Here is a 16,081-nt window from a genome sequence, read left to right on the forward strand (position 1 = left end):
CTTCCCCTGAATCTGTTTTATCCTCTTAGGTAAGAGAATTATTGATTATTTGGGGGGTGGGGATATGATTTTTTTAAAAGCTGCAATGAATATTATAAGGGTGTATTATTTGGAGAGTTAAAAAACATCTTCCCTGAAGGAAAAAAATGGTTTAAAAGGCCTACTAACTTGGTCTAATTACTTGAATTAAGGAAGTAGGAGGCTTTTGCACTGACTTTGAACAACTTTCTTGACTTCCTGCAAAGAAGATCCTTTACAGTATTTTTGGAGAAGTTAGTAAAACCGAATCTGACATCACTACCTAGCAGTTTGTGTAGCTAGCAAAGTGGTTTGTCCTTAGGGTTAGCAGAGGAGGAAATTGCTCCCTCTCTGATAAGACAACAGCAAAGAGTATGCATTCATTTCTTTTATTTTTGATTCAGTTTCACAAAGAAAACCTTTTGCAGAGATAACTATTATTTTGCTTTTCAGAAGGACGCATGCTGTTTCATAGGAATACGGCTGATCTCCAGATATGACCATGTATTTGTGGCTTAAACTTCTGGCATTCGGCTTTGCCTTTCTGGATACAGGAGTGTTTGTTACAGGTAAGCACAAGTATATTTATATATCCCTAGTTATTTTTTTTTTCTTTGTGGCGGGACATTGGTTTGAAATAGGCAAAAAAAATAAGTTAAGTGTTGGAACTGGAAATGAGGAAGCTCACCATAAAATGGTCAAGGCTGTTGTAGCTCAGAGAGACATGGCTCTATGTGATAGGATACATTGTTACTGTTTAAAAAGGCATAAATGTTTGGGGAGAAAAATCACAACTTAAAAGAGACGCTGTCTCTCCGTATCTTTGTTTACAAACTGTTTAAGGATATTACAAAAGTGATGTTGTTGCCTAACCCTCAGATACATGAATGTAAATTTATGAAAGCCTAAAGAACTCTTAATGACAAAGTAAATGAATTTTCATCCTTTTAACAAAAAAATGGTTTTTTGTTTTGTTTTGTTTTTTGTTTTTTAAGTCGTAATATGGCTTTGGTTGCACGTAAGCCACTCTTTCTTTTTGAACTGGAGTTTGCTTCCTCAAATTTTGATTACCACTAAAATATTTTTGTTGAGTACTTAGCTATATATGATAGTCTAAAATTGTACATCTGGGTATTTAATAAAATATTAATTTGATGCATATTCTTAACACAGATGTATTTTAAAAGAAGTATATGGTTTTCTTCCTCATAGTTTTAATGATTATTTGCTTTGGAAATTTTTACGGGGCCACCGCCCTTCCTGGGTGATGGGTAAATATCAGAGCCCTAATGAGATAAAAATATTTAAACTCTTAATATTCGTGCAAATGTTGTATTCTATAGGAAAGTGTAATGGGGATTCTCAAGCACTCATTTAAGTTGAAGATCTTTGTATACTTATCTATTTAATGGACATTTCTTGAATAGTTTTAGTTTGAGTCATGAGTGCATTTCGGTTGATTGTTAAATGTAACTAATAAATTGGTATTTAATATGACTCCTTATGATGTATCTAGAAGCTGTTTTTCATTATTGAAAGGGCATTGAAAATGACATTTTTGTAGGAATTCCAAATAAGTCAAACAAAAAAAGAAAATCTTTGCTAAAAGTCTCGCCTACTGGAATTCACTTTGAAATCTGTTTTTGACTTTCCACCACTCTTCTTTCCTCTGAAAGGCAGGGCAGTAGTTACCTCTTGAGCTTGTTACATTGCTCGTTGATATTTTGTGTAACCAAGAAGAGTGGAAAGTAGCATAAGACACTGTTTTGTTTTTTACTGCAAAGATGGGTTAAAAATTTTTTGATATAGCATTTTTGTCTTAGTACAAAAAATGCTTAACAAGCTATCTTCCTTATAAAGTTAGTTATCATAATCAAATCCAAATTGTAATGAATAATGATTTTAACCAGGTGACAATATGTGTACTCTCATAAATCAGAGTGAATATTGATTAAAAATTCCCCCTCAAGAACTATTGTGAAGCATTTTTAAATGAGCACAAAGAATCACTGAAATATTTTGTAGGACACAGAGCAAATCATCATAAAATTTCAGCTCACTCTATTAAGGATTTTTACTGTAAGGAATATCTTTGCATTTATGATCAAAAGTATAAAATTATCTAGAAAACTTTAAATCAATTGTGCCGAACAATTTGTACTTAAATAAGTGGATAGATAGATGTAGATTTATTTTGAAGTATCAAGCTTAACTTCAATTGCTTACATATATATCTAAAGCAAATACTTTTTCTAAAAGGTATTGATAGTCTTCCTGAAATTTAAAGTTATTTTTAGAAAATAGTATAGGTCTAATTATCTGTGTCTGCAAATCTTGTTTAACATATAGATCTAATTATCTGTGTCTGAAAATCTTACTTATCACCTTTGACGTGCTGAGAGACATTTTGTGATTCAATGTATGATTTGGGAAGTTGTTAGTATTTTAAATTATGTATTTTTCCTTATTAGCAACAAATGAGTTTGATTACATGTTTGATTTTAACATGTTAAAATTGAGTTTAGTGATCATAGGAAATAATAGGCTTTTGGGCATCAAGTTTGTATTGTGTACTATAAAGGAATTAAAAAAAACCCCACAGAGCCAAATGTAGAGAGACATCAATTAATGGATAAATATATGCATAATTCAGTTGTGTTATTTAATATCTAAACTACAAATGCAGGCCAGGCATAATTAACTTTGCCATGGCAACAATGCTGGGTTGAGCTCTACCCAAATGCTTATAATCTCCTTGCTCTGTGCCTCTTTGCCACGATAACTGGAAACATTTGTTGAACATTTCTAAATAATTCTAGGGGACAATGATAGTTTTGAGAATGCAGGTAGAGATGAATGTTCCCTGACTCTAAAGAAGGTGTAATGCTGGGCAAATCTCTCCCTCTATAACATACCAGCTAGAGTATATGAGTTGTGTGAGTTACGAGTTATAACAGTTTAGCTTCACTTCCTGGTCATATTCTCCATTTCCCCAGATACATTAAAGACATATTTCATGTTACAAACGTGTATTATGCCTTGCACATCACAGGCTTTCAAAACAAATTGCGAATTGAATTTAATAAGCAATCTTATTAAGTTCTAAATTCTCCACAATTTAGAGATTTGAGGATGTGAACATTATTTTGTATAAGTCTTTTACAAGTATTTTTCTAATAAAAATCTGCCTGTGATTCTTATCATTGCTTAGAATTTGAAATGCATTTTGTTTGAGAAAGGGTAAAGTGCACTTGGGGAGGGGCGTCTGTCTTTCCTATTCCTGTCTCATTCTATATAACTAAGTAGAGAGGCAGAGAGGTTAGCTTGAACTGGGTCTTTTCTGTGTTCTGGGCTACTTGATATCCTTTCACCGATGACAATTAACTAGTGTAGGAATATAGATATTTCTATATTCTTCATATAAATATACATATACCTATACACACATTATAGTCTAGTGTTTATGTGTGAGTTATATAACACACACACACAAATATCTACTTATCTATCTTCTGGTTCTTCATATTTGTCTACTTTTAAATATCAGGGTTCTATGGGCTCTAATTCTTGGCCAGTTTTATTCTTGTTTTCTGTGCTCAGAGTTCCTTACCATTACCTGCTACGTATTGATGATCCTGTTTCTCATCTCCATACTCATTCCTGTGAGGTGCAAAAAAGAAAAAAAAAGAAAAGAAAAGAAAAAAATCTGAAGTGTATTTAATGCTCCTGAGTCTTATAATTTTACTTTTTAATAATCTCTAAAATCTTTTCTTCTTTCTTCTTCTCCCTTGACGTCATCTTAATTCATGCCTTTATCATTTTTTACCTGGAGTATTATTATAGTTTCCTAATCTAACTGAAGTCTCATTCATTTCTTTCTATGCTCTACACCTTAAGAATCTAAAAGGAAGGGAGAAGAAAAATCCCTCCGATATCTTCTCATTGCCTTTGGTAGCTATGCAAAACACCTCGCCAGAGCAACTGAGTCCACCAATGAGCTAGAGCTGGGCCTGGAGCTGGGCAGGGATTGTTTTTTTTCTTTTTTCTTGTATGATTCATTAAAATAGAAGCCACAGTAGGCAGTTTCAACACTCTGCTTGGCTTCTGTACACTTCCTCAGGACCTCGAAGGCTCTGTGCAAGTCCTATTTCCTGTTGAATGTTTCCTTCCGTCACTCATGCCACAAAATATCTCCACTGAAATCACACACTTTTTGCCACTCTTCTGTGGCATTTTTCACATACTATTTCAATTTACTGTTGATGGTGGTATTAATATTATTATTTACTAATCAGTGCGTTTACTTTCATTGCAACCTGTGTATAAGGAAGAAACTATGTCTTATGACTCTTTCTGTATCATCTGTATCTGATTTCTTACCAGACACTAAAAAAGTAATGGGTGGGTTTCTTTGACAAAACTGAAGATTATAATAATGAGAGAGAAAGGGGAATAATATGAAAAAAATTCAGAAGTAGAGGAGAGAGAAAGAGAGAAACATGAGATGAAAAAATTAGCCAGAAAGGGGAAAGATAGAGGGAGTTAGACAATGTCATCAAGATTAAATAGAATAATTTTGGATCTGGATCCCTACGGGCTTTGCCTTTTTCAAAATTTAATTGATTATTTTGCTATTTCCTTCTTTCATCTCCCTGTTTTCCCTTCTTATCTGGAAGATCTTCCTAATTTCTTAAAAATCCATAGTTCAGTAGTGTTATTCCTAAATTTTTCTTGGCCTGCTCTTTGGACATTTTTGCTAATGGCATTTCATTTGGTGGGGTAGTTTTGTTCTTCAGGTACAAATAACTATAGGAAGAAAAATAAGGAATGAGGCAGGGAAGGCGATACTCATCTAAAAGGGGGATGAAACACAGAGTCAGGTCCAGTCCTTGCAGGTACAGGCATGGACACTGGTAGTTCTGTGGGACTGTTTTCAAGGGCTCACTCTACGTATTGCATTGCGTGCACACAGAAAGTTTGTAGGGAGTCTGGGCATCATTTCTTACTAGATAACAAGATAATGAATTTCAATTTGAGTAGGTAGAAAGCAGAGATTTACAGTTAGTTTGATTAATTTTGCTGGTGAAAGCAGAGTGTTAACACAGACAAGGTTTTCTGTTCAGATCATGTATATATGTAAGTCATCTGGGTTCAGAGTAAGAAATTTGTCATCACCAAATACCGTTGATCTTTTTCTGTCATCTTATAAATTTAGGGAAATATTTGCACAATGGAATGGAAATTGAACTTAATCTCAGTTTAAATTTAATTTCAGCCTAGTCTAAATAGCTGTGTCAGTGCTGGATACCTAACTACATACTATTTGCCTATTACTAATGGATTAGTGCTGTGACTTTTATATATGGGAGAAAAAAACTCTTTAGGGAAGGATGGAGAAAAAAATGAAATACTGTAAGCTATTTGTTTAGCCATATGATGTGATATCTATTTCTACATAATACTGAAATATATAGACATATTTTGTGTACATGGCTATAACCAATATTTAGATGGGAAAATATCTAATCATTGCCTCAAATGTTTAATATGCATTCATTTTTATATGTCCAAGTGCTACTTCAATTTGTTTGCCTGGAGTCTGGGGAATGGCTACTATAAGCAGAGTATTGTGTATTCAGGAATAATAACAAAAATAAGAAAAGATAAATAAAATTTTGACATAAATAAACATAAAGCCAATGTTAGTGAAATATATAAGCACCTTCCACGTGCCTTCATAATATCGTCAATTGACTCCCCTTTGAAAAGATCATCAGCAAGATTATCAATACTTTTATTAGATTCTTCAAACTCAAACAAACTAACGTCTTCCATGGTGCTTAGCTATAGAATACTGTGTTTAAAAAGTAAATGTTTATTTCCTACTAAAAATGAGCCACAAATATCTGAAATGAAAAAGTTATTTTACTATAACTTCAATTTCTCCTGTATATACTGCACGTGTGATAAAACTATAACTACATGCCATGATATTCAAATGAAAATGATTGCCATTCACATAGTTAAAAACTACTTCCAAGCAAAACATGAACAACTGCAGGAAAATCATCAGCCCTCCAAAAAGGTGATCTGCTAATGCTGGAGCACAAATCAAGAGCTAAGGGCAATTCAGCATCACACTCACATGTATTAGAAAATGAACACCTACTCTGGCAAACGTAACAAAAAGCACTGATATGCAAGAAGAAATTCTCTGCATTGTAAATAATAGTAATAATAAATTGTCCTGATAGTCATGAATATAGACTAGAGAATCTTATATAAACAATAATGATGTTAAGAGATGATAGCAAAGGGCCGATATCATAGCAGTAAAGTGTGGTCACCAAATATTATATGCCTCCACTTAAAGAAAAAAAAAACAGTAATTTGTTTACTGATAAAAGAAATACCAACCATCACAGGAAATGAGTCAGGCGCCATTCTGCACTGGAGATGGCATTTGGATCGAGAAGCATTTTGAAAATCGAATTCAATGAATTATATGATCTCCATTCAAATAATTTTCTATCTTTGATATACAGTGTCCTCACCTATAATGTGCTTTAAGCACTAAAAGTGATAACACTTGTGAAAATGCTTTGAAAACTATGAGATATCATGCAAAGTTGTGTGTTTTACTCATGTGATCCCATAAAATCACAGCACAGAGCTCTTTATCATTGACACATGATTCCAAATCACATCTCTTCCTTTGAGAAACTGGGAGGAGATACAGTTTAAGGCTATGTGACAGAGGAATAAACCCTAATAGATCTTTGAATTCTTTTAACTTTGCACCCCCTGTTTTAGGGATTTTCAGGCTACTCTGGATTCTACCTCTTAAATAGTCTGTAAATCCAACTCTTTGCTAAAGGTTCTCATTGTTTATTGTAACAAGAGCCTGCACTCTTGCCTCCTTTCAATCCATAGAGTTTCCATACCCACCTCCACCAGGAGGATCGATGTAAAAGGGTAAAACTTACCTTTGTACATCCTTCCTTCAGTGGCTCCCAATTGGATAGAGAATATACTGATCCCATGATTTTGATCCCAAGGATGTTTAAGAAAATAAGCATTTAATTAAAATATACCTACATTTATGAGTTTTCCTTGAGAACAGCTTCTACAGAAAAAAAAAATATCTGTTAAGCCAGCTTAATTCCTTGAATATTATTATATAGCCTGATTAAATCATGACCAATTTTTTTCATGAAGAGAATTTTACTAAACTTATGTTCAATAGCATTACTTTTCATTCAATTTTTATAGTTACTATTAAATTCATTAATCAAGTTTTATCCACATCCAATTTTACTGATTAGAGACTTATGCCTCTGAGAATTTTCCTTTGTGGTTATAATATTTCTAAGTGAATTTTTTTGTCAAATAATAGAAATATAAAATTTCCCAAAAATGTTTTAATTCTTCTATTTAGCCAGAAACAACATTACTTGTGTGCAAATTTAGCCATTGCTTCTTTCTTTTTTCTTTTTTCCTTCTTTCCTTCCTTCCTTCCTTCCTTCCTTCCTTCCTTCCTTCCTTCCTTCCTTTTTTTCTTTCTTTCTTTTTTTTTTTTATATTTCAATGTTACACAAAATGTAATGGATCTAATGTAATTATTTACTTCTGTCAATTTTTTTTTTTACTTCTGTCAAGTTTTAAATTGGGCCATGTTAGACATTTTCAAATTTATATTGTGTTGAAATTTCTATCAGCAACAATCATTTTGTTATTGAGAGCTCTTTAAGCAAGATTCATTTTGAGATTTTAAGGGTTTTGATTATTTCTCAAGTAGCCAATGGAAACTTTAGAAGTACTTACCAGATTGCTATATAGACTAGAACTGTATTTTTATTCTTATTCATGTGCCATTCTTATTAGTTTACACAGCTTATGCCAAATTCTTACTAGTTGCTATAGCAAAAATTAGAAGAATCAAGATGATAAATTTAATGTTTTCAATGTACATCGGGAGTGAGCTCAAAATAAGGTGTCAAATCATTCTACTCTTGTCTCTGCAGTTAGGAAAAATAAAGTTACTAGCATGGTATGCGCAACTTTAATTTAGTCCACACAGATTTCTTTCTAGCTTTATCTGTAACTACTTTGCAACGTGTACTCCACAGTCGAACCTTAACAATGGAGGTTAAGGATACTGATGCCCTGCACAGCCAAAAGTCTATGGTTTAACTTTTGATTCCTCCAAAACTTAACTACTAACAGCATACTTTTGAACATAAGACTTAATGATAATATAAAAAATTGATTAATACATATTTTGTATATCATGTGCATTATATACTATATTCTTACAATAAAGTAAACTAGAGAAAAGAAATGTTATTAGGGAAATGAAATCATAAGGAAGAGAAAAAAACATCAACTGTATAATCCTCTTGTAACTTGCATTTTTTCCTAAAAATAGAATGTTTTCTTGTCTCCAAACTGTTGGCCATGCTGTTTCTTCTTCCCTCCACATTTTTCTTAACTGGGTAAATTATAATTGCTCTTCAAACTTTAGTTCAACTGTCACTTCCTCTGGGCAACCCTCTTGGATATTCCCTGCTCTTCCAGTCCTTTCACACATAGGCAGGTGTTTGTCTGCTGCGATGATCCTATGAATAATCCTCTTGGAGAGCTTTTTATTTGGGTGTCTTTCATAGTAGCTGGTGAGCTTATGTAGATTATCATTGGGTCTCTGCTTTATTTATCAATAGGTAGATAAGTACCCGTGGATCCTTGGAACTTATTTGTTAAATGAATGGATAGTTGTCTGTATAGTCCAACCCTGTATGTAGAAAGTACTTAACAACGTATAAAAACACTTTTAAATCTGTCCTTTTGTTGTTGTTATTTCAGCAAATTATTTATGGTAAAGTTTCTATATGATAGGAAAGCTCAGGAAATAGGAGGAAGAAAAAATTACTTAAAATCCTTGCTCACATTTTTTTCTCTTGGTTTCTATCTCTGTTTTGATTATGTGCTATATTATGTGCTATATGTTAAATTGCATATCCCATTTTTTTTCTAAGTAAACCATGATTATTCTAGGCAACTTGAGAGATACAGAAATGAATAATAGGAAAAATTAAAATCTCCCAGATTCTCAAAACCCATCACTAAAATCATCCTGATACTTATTTCACCAGTCTAGCTAAATATGTTTATTTATTCATTAATTCATTTCATGCACAAATATTTTATGAGTGCTTTCCCTGTATCTTCAGCTGGGAATATCATACTCTATGCCTAGCCTCGGAAAATCTATACTCTCATCATGGCAGTGGCTGCTTGGAGATGGGGTTTTAAATCTTCCAAATTCTCCATAAGCTTTCTCATCAAAGTAATAATATACCTTGCAGCAGATCATTAATTATGTTCTCCATCTTTTATAAATTCGGATTAAAAATTGTTATTTTAAAAATCTACATATAACATACCATTTAAGTAAAAACTCTGTTCTTGCCAAACAACATCTAGGCCCCTGTTCCAACTAGATTTCTTCTTTATGCCTTCAGTTATAGAAGTTCTGAAGCTGCCATTGAGTTGCATAGATTATTATTAGATATTTAATAAATAAAGGTGGTACATGCAAAGAGGAACTAGCCAAGAGTTCCAATTCCCTTTGGTTTGTTTGTTTGTTTTTTTGTGATTTAAGCTGAAAATTAAAGCTTCATTTGGAGAGACATGTTAAAACATACACAGCATGCAAACTAATCCTTAATTTTTTTCAATGATCTTTCATATTAATTTTCCAAGGTCATTGGTTAATAAAGGCTGATATTTCATCCTGGGTCAGTCTGATTCTAGGTCTTTTTTTTTTTTTTTTACACTGGATTACTCAGCCTGGTTAGTCATTAACCTAGTAAGCAGGTAATGAGGACATGACTACTTGATGATACACAAATCACACCAAGATGAAAGGTGCTTGGTAGTGTCTCAGAGGTCATTTGTGTGAAACATACATTTCAGCCCAATGCACCTGATTTAGCTATGTAGGTGAAACATTGGGCACCCAATCACTTTCATATCTTTAACAAGATCTAAGCTAAGATTTTGTCTCATAAAAGACAAAGGACATCTTTGATTAATTTGTATTTACTATGAATATTGATGCTGCATTAATAATGCAAAAGTAATGTTGCCATCATCTTGAAATGGAGCTTAAGAAGGTATACCACTGAGTCTGTCCGGAGGTGAGTGATATGATGGAAAGAATGGATTTTCCCCAACCTAATTTGTTTTTGATATTACATAAAGTGAAAGCCATTGAATAATTTACCAAAGTATCTATATATATATATATATTTTTTTTTAATTTTTGAAGTGCAAGGGAAGTAACTTGACCTTTGTTAAACTCTTTGATCATGGAAAACACATGAGGTTCTCATCTTATTCCAGGAAGTGTAGACACCAGATACGCTTTTTATAGTTATCCAAGAGGCATATTAAATAAATCTGGTAGAGCTATCTTACGGTTTTCTACTTCAGGGACAGGTTGGCTAAAACTCAAGGGGGAGGAAAGAAAAAAATATGTTTATTGTTTGGTTACTATGATAAATTTGGGCTGTCAATCAAGTAACTTAGGTCAAGTATTCTACTTTAAATTCTTAGACTCAGGTTTTCAAATCCCCCCCCCCTTTTTTTTGTTTCAAAACTATGATTTTTAACTTATGCCTAATAAGTCCTAAGTCTTTCTGTCTTTTTAGTGACCATGTTTTTATTTCGAAATTTACTGATGGAACCTTTAGGTATGTTCAAGATACATAATAGCTACGAAAAAATAAAGCAGAAGATATCAGTTCAGAGTATTGACTGTGAGAGGGAGTGATGATATGTGGGAAGTAGATAAGCAAAACAAAAGGGCCAGGGAGCTGACAAAAATAATTTAAAGAGATAATACTAGAAATATTGGATTCAAACACGCTCTAACCTTTAATATGCTTAAGAAATTGGCTTGGAAATGTTGCCTGGATTCCATTCTGAGCTTTCCAATTGGAAACATTACCTTTTAAATCCTCAGTTTCCTTATGTATACAATGGAAATTATAGCAGTAGGTATTAAATGAGATAACTTACTCATTGACTTAGCCATTTTAAAAATAGAACCCCTATTATGTGCTAGGAACTATTCTAAGTGCTGACACAGTGGTAAATAAAACAGAAGTACCAACCTTTATGAAGCTTACATCTTAGTAAAAGAGATGAAACCAAGTGAATAACTGAGAAGGGTTCAGATATTGATGAGTTCTGTGAAATAAAACAGTATGACATGATGGAGACAGGCTAAATTCGGGGAGTGACTGGCTCTTTAGACAGTGATCAAAGAAGGCCTCTTAGAAGTAGAATCATTAGGCTGCTAACATTGGCTAACAAGAGTTTAAAGATTTATGTAAAGGAGAACTGGCAGGTGCAAAGTTTCTTCAGAAAAACCAAAAACTTGGTGGGTACTAAAGGAAAGGAGGTCAAATGCTTGCAGTATGGTGAGTCAGAGCTAAGTGGTTTGTGGTGGAGCTGGAGAGATATGTAGAAGGAGAAGGTCCTATAAGGCCTTATTGAAAATGGAAAGAATTTGGATTTTTACCTTAAGTATAAAGAGAAGAAGCTATTTGGAAGTTTTAAGCAGAGAATGACTAATCTTATTTCCATGTTAAAGAGACTACTCTGGCTGCTGTGAGAATAGATTGGAAGTGAATTAAAACCTTGAGACCAGTTAGGAGCCAGTTGGATTGATGGAAAAGAGAAATGGGGTGGTATCTGGACTAGGTGCTGGCAGTGGAGGTGGAAAGAAAGGACAGATGTATATTGGATCAAGAGAAGTTTCTGTGTGGAAGAAAAATAGGAAATTATACAGAACAAGACATTTTTTCCTCCTGAGCAATTAGGATAAGAAACACCCCAGTTGGAGTAGGCAATCGAGGATTCTATTTTATTCATATTAATGTTTGAATTCTCATTAGACATTCAACTTGAGATATCTAGAAGTCAATTGGAGTTAAGAGTGTGGGGCTCATTAGGACTAGATTGGAGTCATACCTTTGGAAGTCACTGTATACAGATGGACTTTAAAGCCAAGGGACTGAATGTGATACTGTAAAGGAATGTTTAGAGTCAGAGGACCTAATTCTGAGCCCTGGGACACTCCATATTTGGAGGGGTTGAGAGGAGAGACTAGGAAAAGAAAAGTGAGAAGGGATAGCCAAAGTGGGAAAGGAAAAAAAAATTGTTTTGGATGTTGAGAAAAAGGGGCTTAGCATGCTTGCTGGCATATAATAAGAATCCAGTTAATTTCACATAAAAGTCCAAATCCGTGTCTCTTGAAAAGTTGATTGAACAGTGATTGTGAACTAATTATTGTCAAATATCCCTACTTAACTTTAATACTGTCACAAAAGTATGAAAACAATTTGTAATAATATTTGTAAGAATTAAATATATATGTATGTATGTGTGCATATGTACAACATATATCTCCTTTGCTAGCTTGGCTATTCAAAAAAGAAAGATATGACTTAAACTAATTTTTAAAATAAAATCTATATAAAATATATTGAGAGACAAATTAATTAAAAATTTAATTGAAAATGTCTTGAAAAGACAATGTTATGTTGAATCCCTTGTGTGGTATGGTTTGTTTCGATGCACACTGATAGAAAACTTTAAAAGTACTATTTAAGCTAATACATGGACAGGTTAGGGGGTTTGTTGAACACTAATAAGTTACACAAAAGGCTTATCTCTAAATCAAATTTAAAATTTTTTACTTCTTTGAGGTATTTAAAAAATAATTGGTTATTACTTAGGCTTGTATTAGGTAGGACCAAATAGCCTTCATAATTATACAGCTTACAAATAGAAATTTGTCCTTTTGGGAATATATGTATTTCCAAAGAAAAACTGCCAAGGCTGAAGTTAAAATATGTTCATTTCAGCCTTGGCAGATTTTCCTAAAAGAGATATAGCTGTAGATATAGCTCAACTTACTTTTGTACCAAATGATAATTAATTAGTAAGGTAAATTGTTCATTAAAAAGAAAAATAGTGCTACCATGTGCCAGGCACTATGCTCATACTTTATAAATATGATCTCATTTAACTTAAGTATGCATATGCAAATCATTATGGAGTCTAGCTTATACTTGACTTTAATATCAGTAAAGTTGTCAGTTTCCTGATATTTTTTCATAGTTTACTGATTATCATGACCTAAAAGGGAATAGCTAATTGTAATTTTTCTTGTTCTAATTTTAAATACTAAAATTGAGAAAGGAGTGAAGAAAGGGAAGTAATAATGAGCTTTTCCCAAGTGCCTTTTACTCTGTAGGATGCTTCGCCTGTATTGTGTTATTGAGCTTTATCTTTCTACATTTTGTTTCTAATCGTTCAGAGTATTAATAATGTTCAGATAAACCTTGGTCACTAGTGTGAATAGCAGAAAACAGAATTATGGCTAGGCCAAAAGAATAAGCAATCTAACTATTCTTGATATTTGTTGTTGTTATTATTATTATTATGGTATTTTGCTTAAGTTGAAAATGGGTATGTCAGATGTTTGGGCAGCTTACAATGATCTCAAAAATGAAATCATATTGAAAAGGCTCAGCACAGGAGAAAGTTGTGCGGCTTTCTCTTCCTGTCCTACTTCATTTTCACAAGGATATAAAGCCATAGTTTTAGCACATCTGCTTCATAGCATGTGAGAGACAGAACGAGAGGGGGAGAGAGATTGAGAGTGGGAGAGAGGAGAGAGGAAAGGGGTGGGGGGCAGAGGCCAGGAAGGAGAGAAAGTGAATCAATTTTTTGCAGACAATATTTTAGTGTGTGGAAAATAGATAATCCTGCATGTAGGCACATGCATAATTTACTGGAATGCAGGAAATCTAGCTGTATGTAGGTAGTAGGGAACTAAAAAGCCTGGGAAACCTCAGCCATCCATTTTAAGATGTGTTAACTCAATTATGCAAGAAAATGTCACTATTTGGGTTTGGGTTTTTTTTTTTCCTCCCTATTTTGAGAATAAAAGTTTGAATGAAGGAAATAACTTTCCATCTTGGAAAAAAAAAAAAGGAGTCAGTATCATTTCAATGTGTAGAGCTGTGATACCACATGGCAACTTTAGAACAAATGGAACCCACAAGCCCATCTATAGGTTCAAGAAGGAGAGGTTCTCACACAGAGGGAGATTAAAAATATTTTCAGGGTGATCTACACCAGAAAATCATGAAGGCCTTTGAAATAAAAGATTATCCCTGTTCCAAGAATAGAAGGTGGTTTTATGTGGAGGGCAGCAAGAAGGCACGATAAAGAACTATTGGGAATGGCTAGTAGGAGATCAAAGACCAGTAGAACCTCAAAATTCTGGAAATGGAACAAGTCAGATACAATATAAGGAGTACTTCAAAGACGAGGGAACAAGAATAATAAAAATATCTTTAGTTGTCAGATGTAAAATTTGTGCCAGTTTTGCCACATTTTATTTTTCAAGAGAACTGTAAAACCAAAGATATTTTCTGTTGACATCAATTTAACTGTGCATATTTTTCTCATCTATCATAATTAGTCAACTTTCCTAAAGAAAAAGAAAATGCATTATGCTCAGAGTCTAAAATGTCTTTTTTTGGTTATCCTTAATAGAATGCATTCCCTTAAACTAAATTTTAATATTGACATTTCTATGTAGAGGGTGGCCATAGAAAATGAATGTGAAATCACATAATAAAATAGGGTGAAATGAAATAATAAAAAGATTGTTGCATTCTTTAAGCATTTGCAAAACTATAAAGGAGTGTAGAAGTTGTTATTACTATTATAATTAGCTTCTCTTTTGTTTTTTCACTTTGAGAGTTGGCTTACAAATTGAAATCTCGATTTTAAAAAAATAAGAAAGTGTTCTCATCCTAACTCTAAATCAAAGTACAGAAATATGGAATGTTCAAACCACTGTCAGTGTAGATTCCTATTTTGTAATTACACTACCCTACAAACGTTTGTATTTGTTAAAGAGCTAATAGAATAAAGAGAAGAAAGAATCAGTGCAATCTGCAATGCCATGATTTTGTAGAATCTTTGCTCTGGTATATGTTTTGTCAGTTTATGAAAGGAAATGCTTGCCATGGACTTTTGTTTTTCTAAATTATGACCTTTAGATTTCAAATAAAAATATATACAGAATGATGTTTCTGGAAAAAAATCATGTGCTCTTTATTTTAAATCATCCATTATTCTATTCCTTATTTAATTTAGAATATATTTCTATAATTCCTTTAAAACAAAAAGTAAAGCATGATTCATTTAAAAATCAATTCTGGCTTTCCTTATGCATGAATTTTCTCTGAGGTAGGACTTCTGAAGGATATCAGATACCATAACTCGTCCTTCATTCTAGGCTTCCATTTTATGGGCTGAACATCTGGATTTGATGGCCAAGAAAACATTTCCTTCCTCTAACTTTTCTAATAATCTTCTCTATCAGATACACATGTTTCATGTTTGTCAGTAAAATTGACCTAATTTTCATGTCTATTGTTTTAACATGCAATTAGAGAATTTTTACTGACCAGTTTTTAAAATACATTTTAATTTTGTATGAAAATAATATTAAGAGCCAGTCTAAAAGTAGTATTAGAAACACAGATATTTTCCTTTATTGTGGTCATTGATTTAAGATTCACCAACATGTTGTTAAAAGGTCCAGAGGTTAACAATAATGGTGGCACATGGGGCGGATTAAAATTCTTTTTGAAAAAAAATTACTTAAATTTTATTTAGTATCTTATTTTCTTCTGATTAAAAACAATATAGCTAGTGGAATGAAACACTGACATCTAAATTTTCACTCTCTTGTTTTACAAGGAAAGGGGATTTGAAATTAGGATTTAGGGGTTATGTGGCAACCCAAAATTTATTCACACAGGTTACAAGTACTAGTTTGTTTTCAGTGAAGAGAGGACAAGGAAATGTTTTCTCTTGTTATCTATTGTCTTATTTTACAATTGTAGCAATTGATCTACTGAACTCTTCAGTCTGCAAAATGCAACAGGTAACAAGCAACTTTGGTCCC

At 33.0% G+C, this 16,081-nt stretch overlaps 1 protein-coding gene across 5 annotated transcripts in view; it reads left to right on the forward strand.

Annotated features, from left to right (window-relative positions):
* Positions 1-233: 233 nt before the first annotated feature.
* The window catches only part of PTPRC (protein tyrosine phosphatase receptor type C), a 126,285-nt gene continuing 110,437 nt past the window's right edge, over positions 234-16,081 (forward strand). For all 5 annotated transcript variants that reach the window (XM_077902383.1, XM_077902384.1, XM_077902385.1 and 2 more), the window contains exons 1-2: positions 234-390; positions 472-587. In XM_077902383.1, coding sequence (XP_077758509.1) covers positions 515-587 — 73 coding nt within the window. In that variant the 5' untranslated portion in view covers positions 234-390; positions 472-514. The remainder of the gene's footprint in view (positions 391-471; positions 588-16,081) is intronic.

This window comes from Canis aureus, chromosome 6 (assembly GCF_053574225.1).
Source record: "Canis aureus isolate CA01 chromosome 6, VMU_Caureus_v.1.0, whole genome shotgun sequence".
Lineage (NCBI taxonomy): Eukaryota > Metazoa > Chordata > Mammalia > Carnivora > Canidae > Canis > Canis aureus.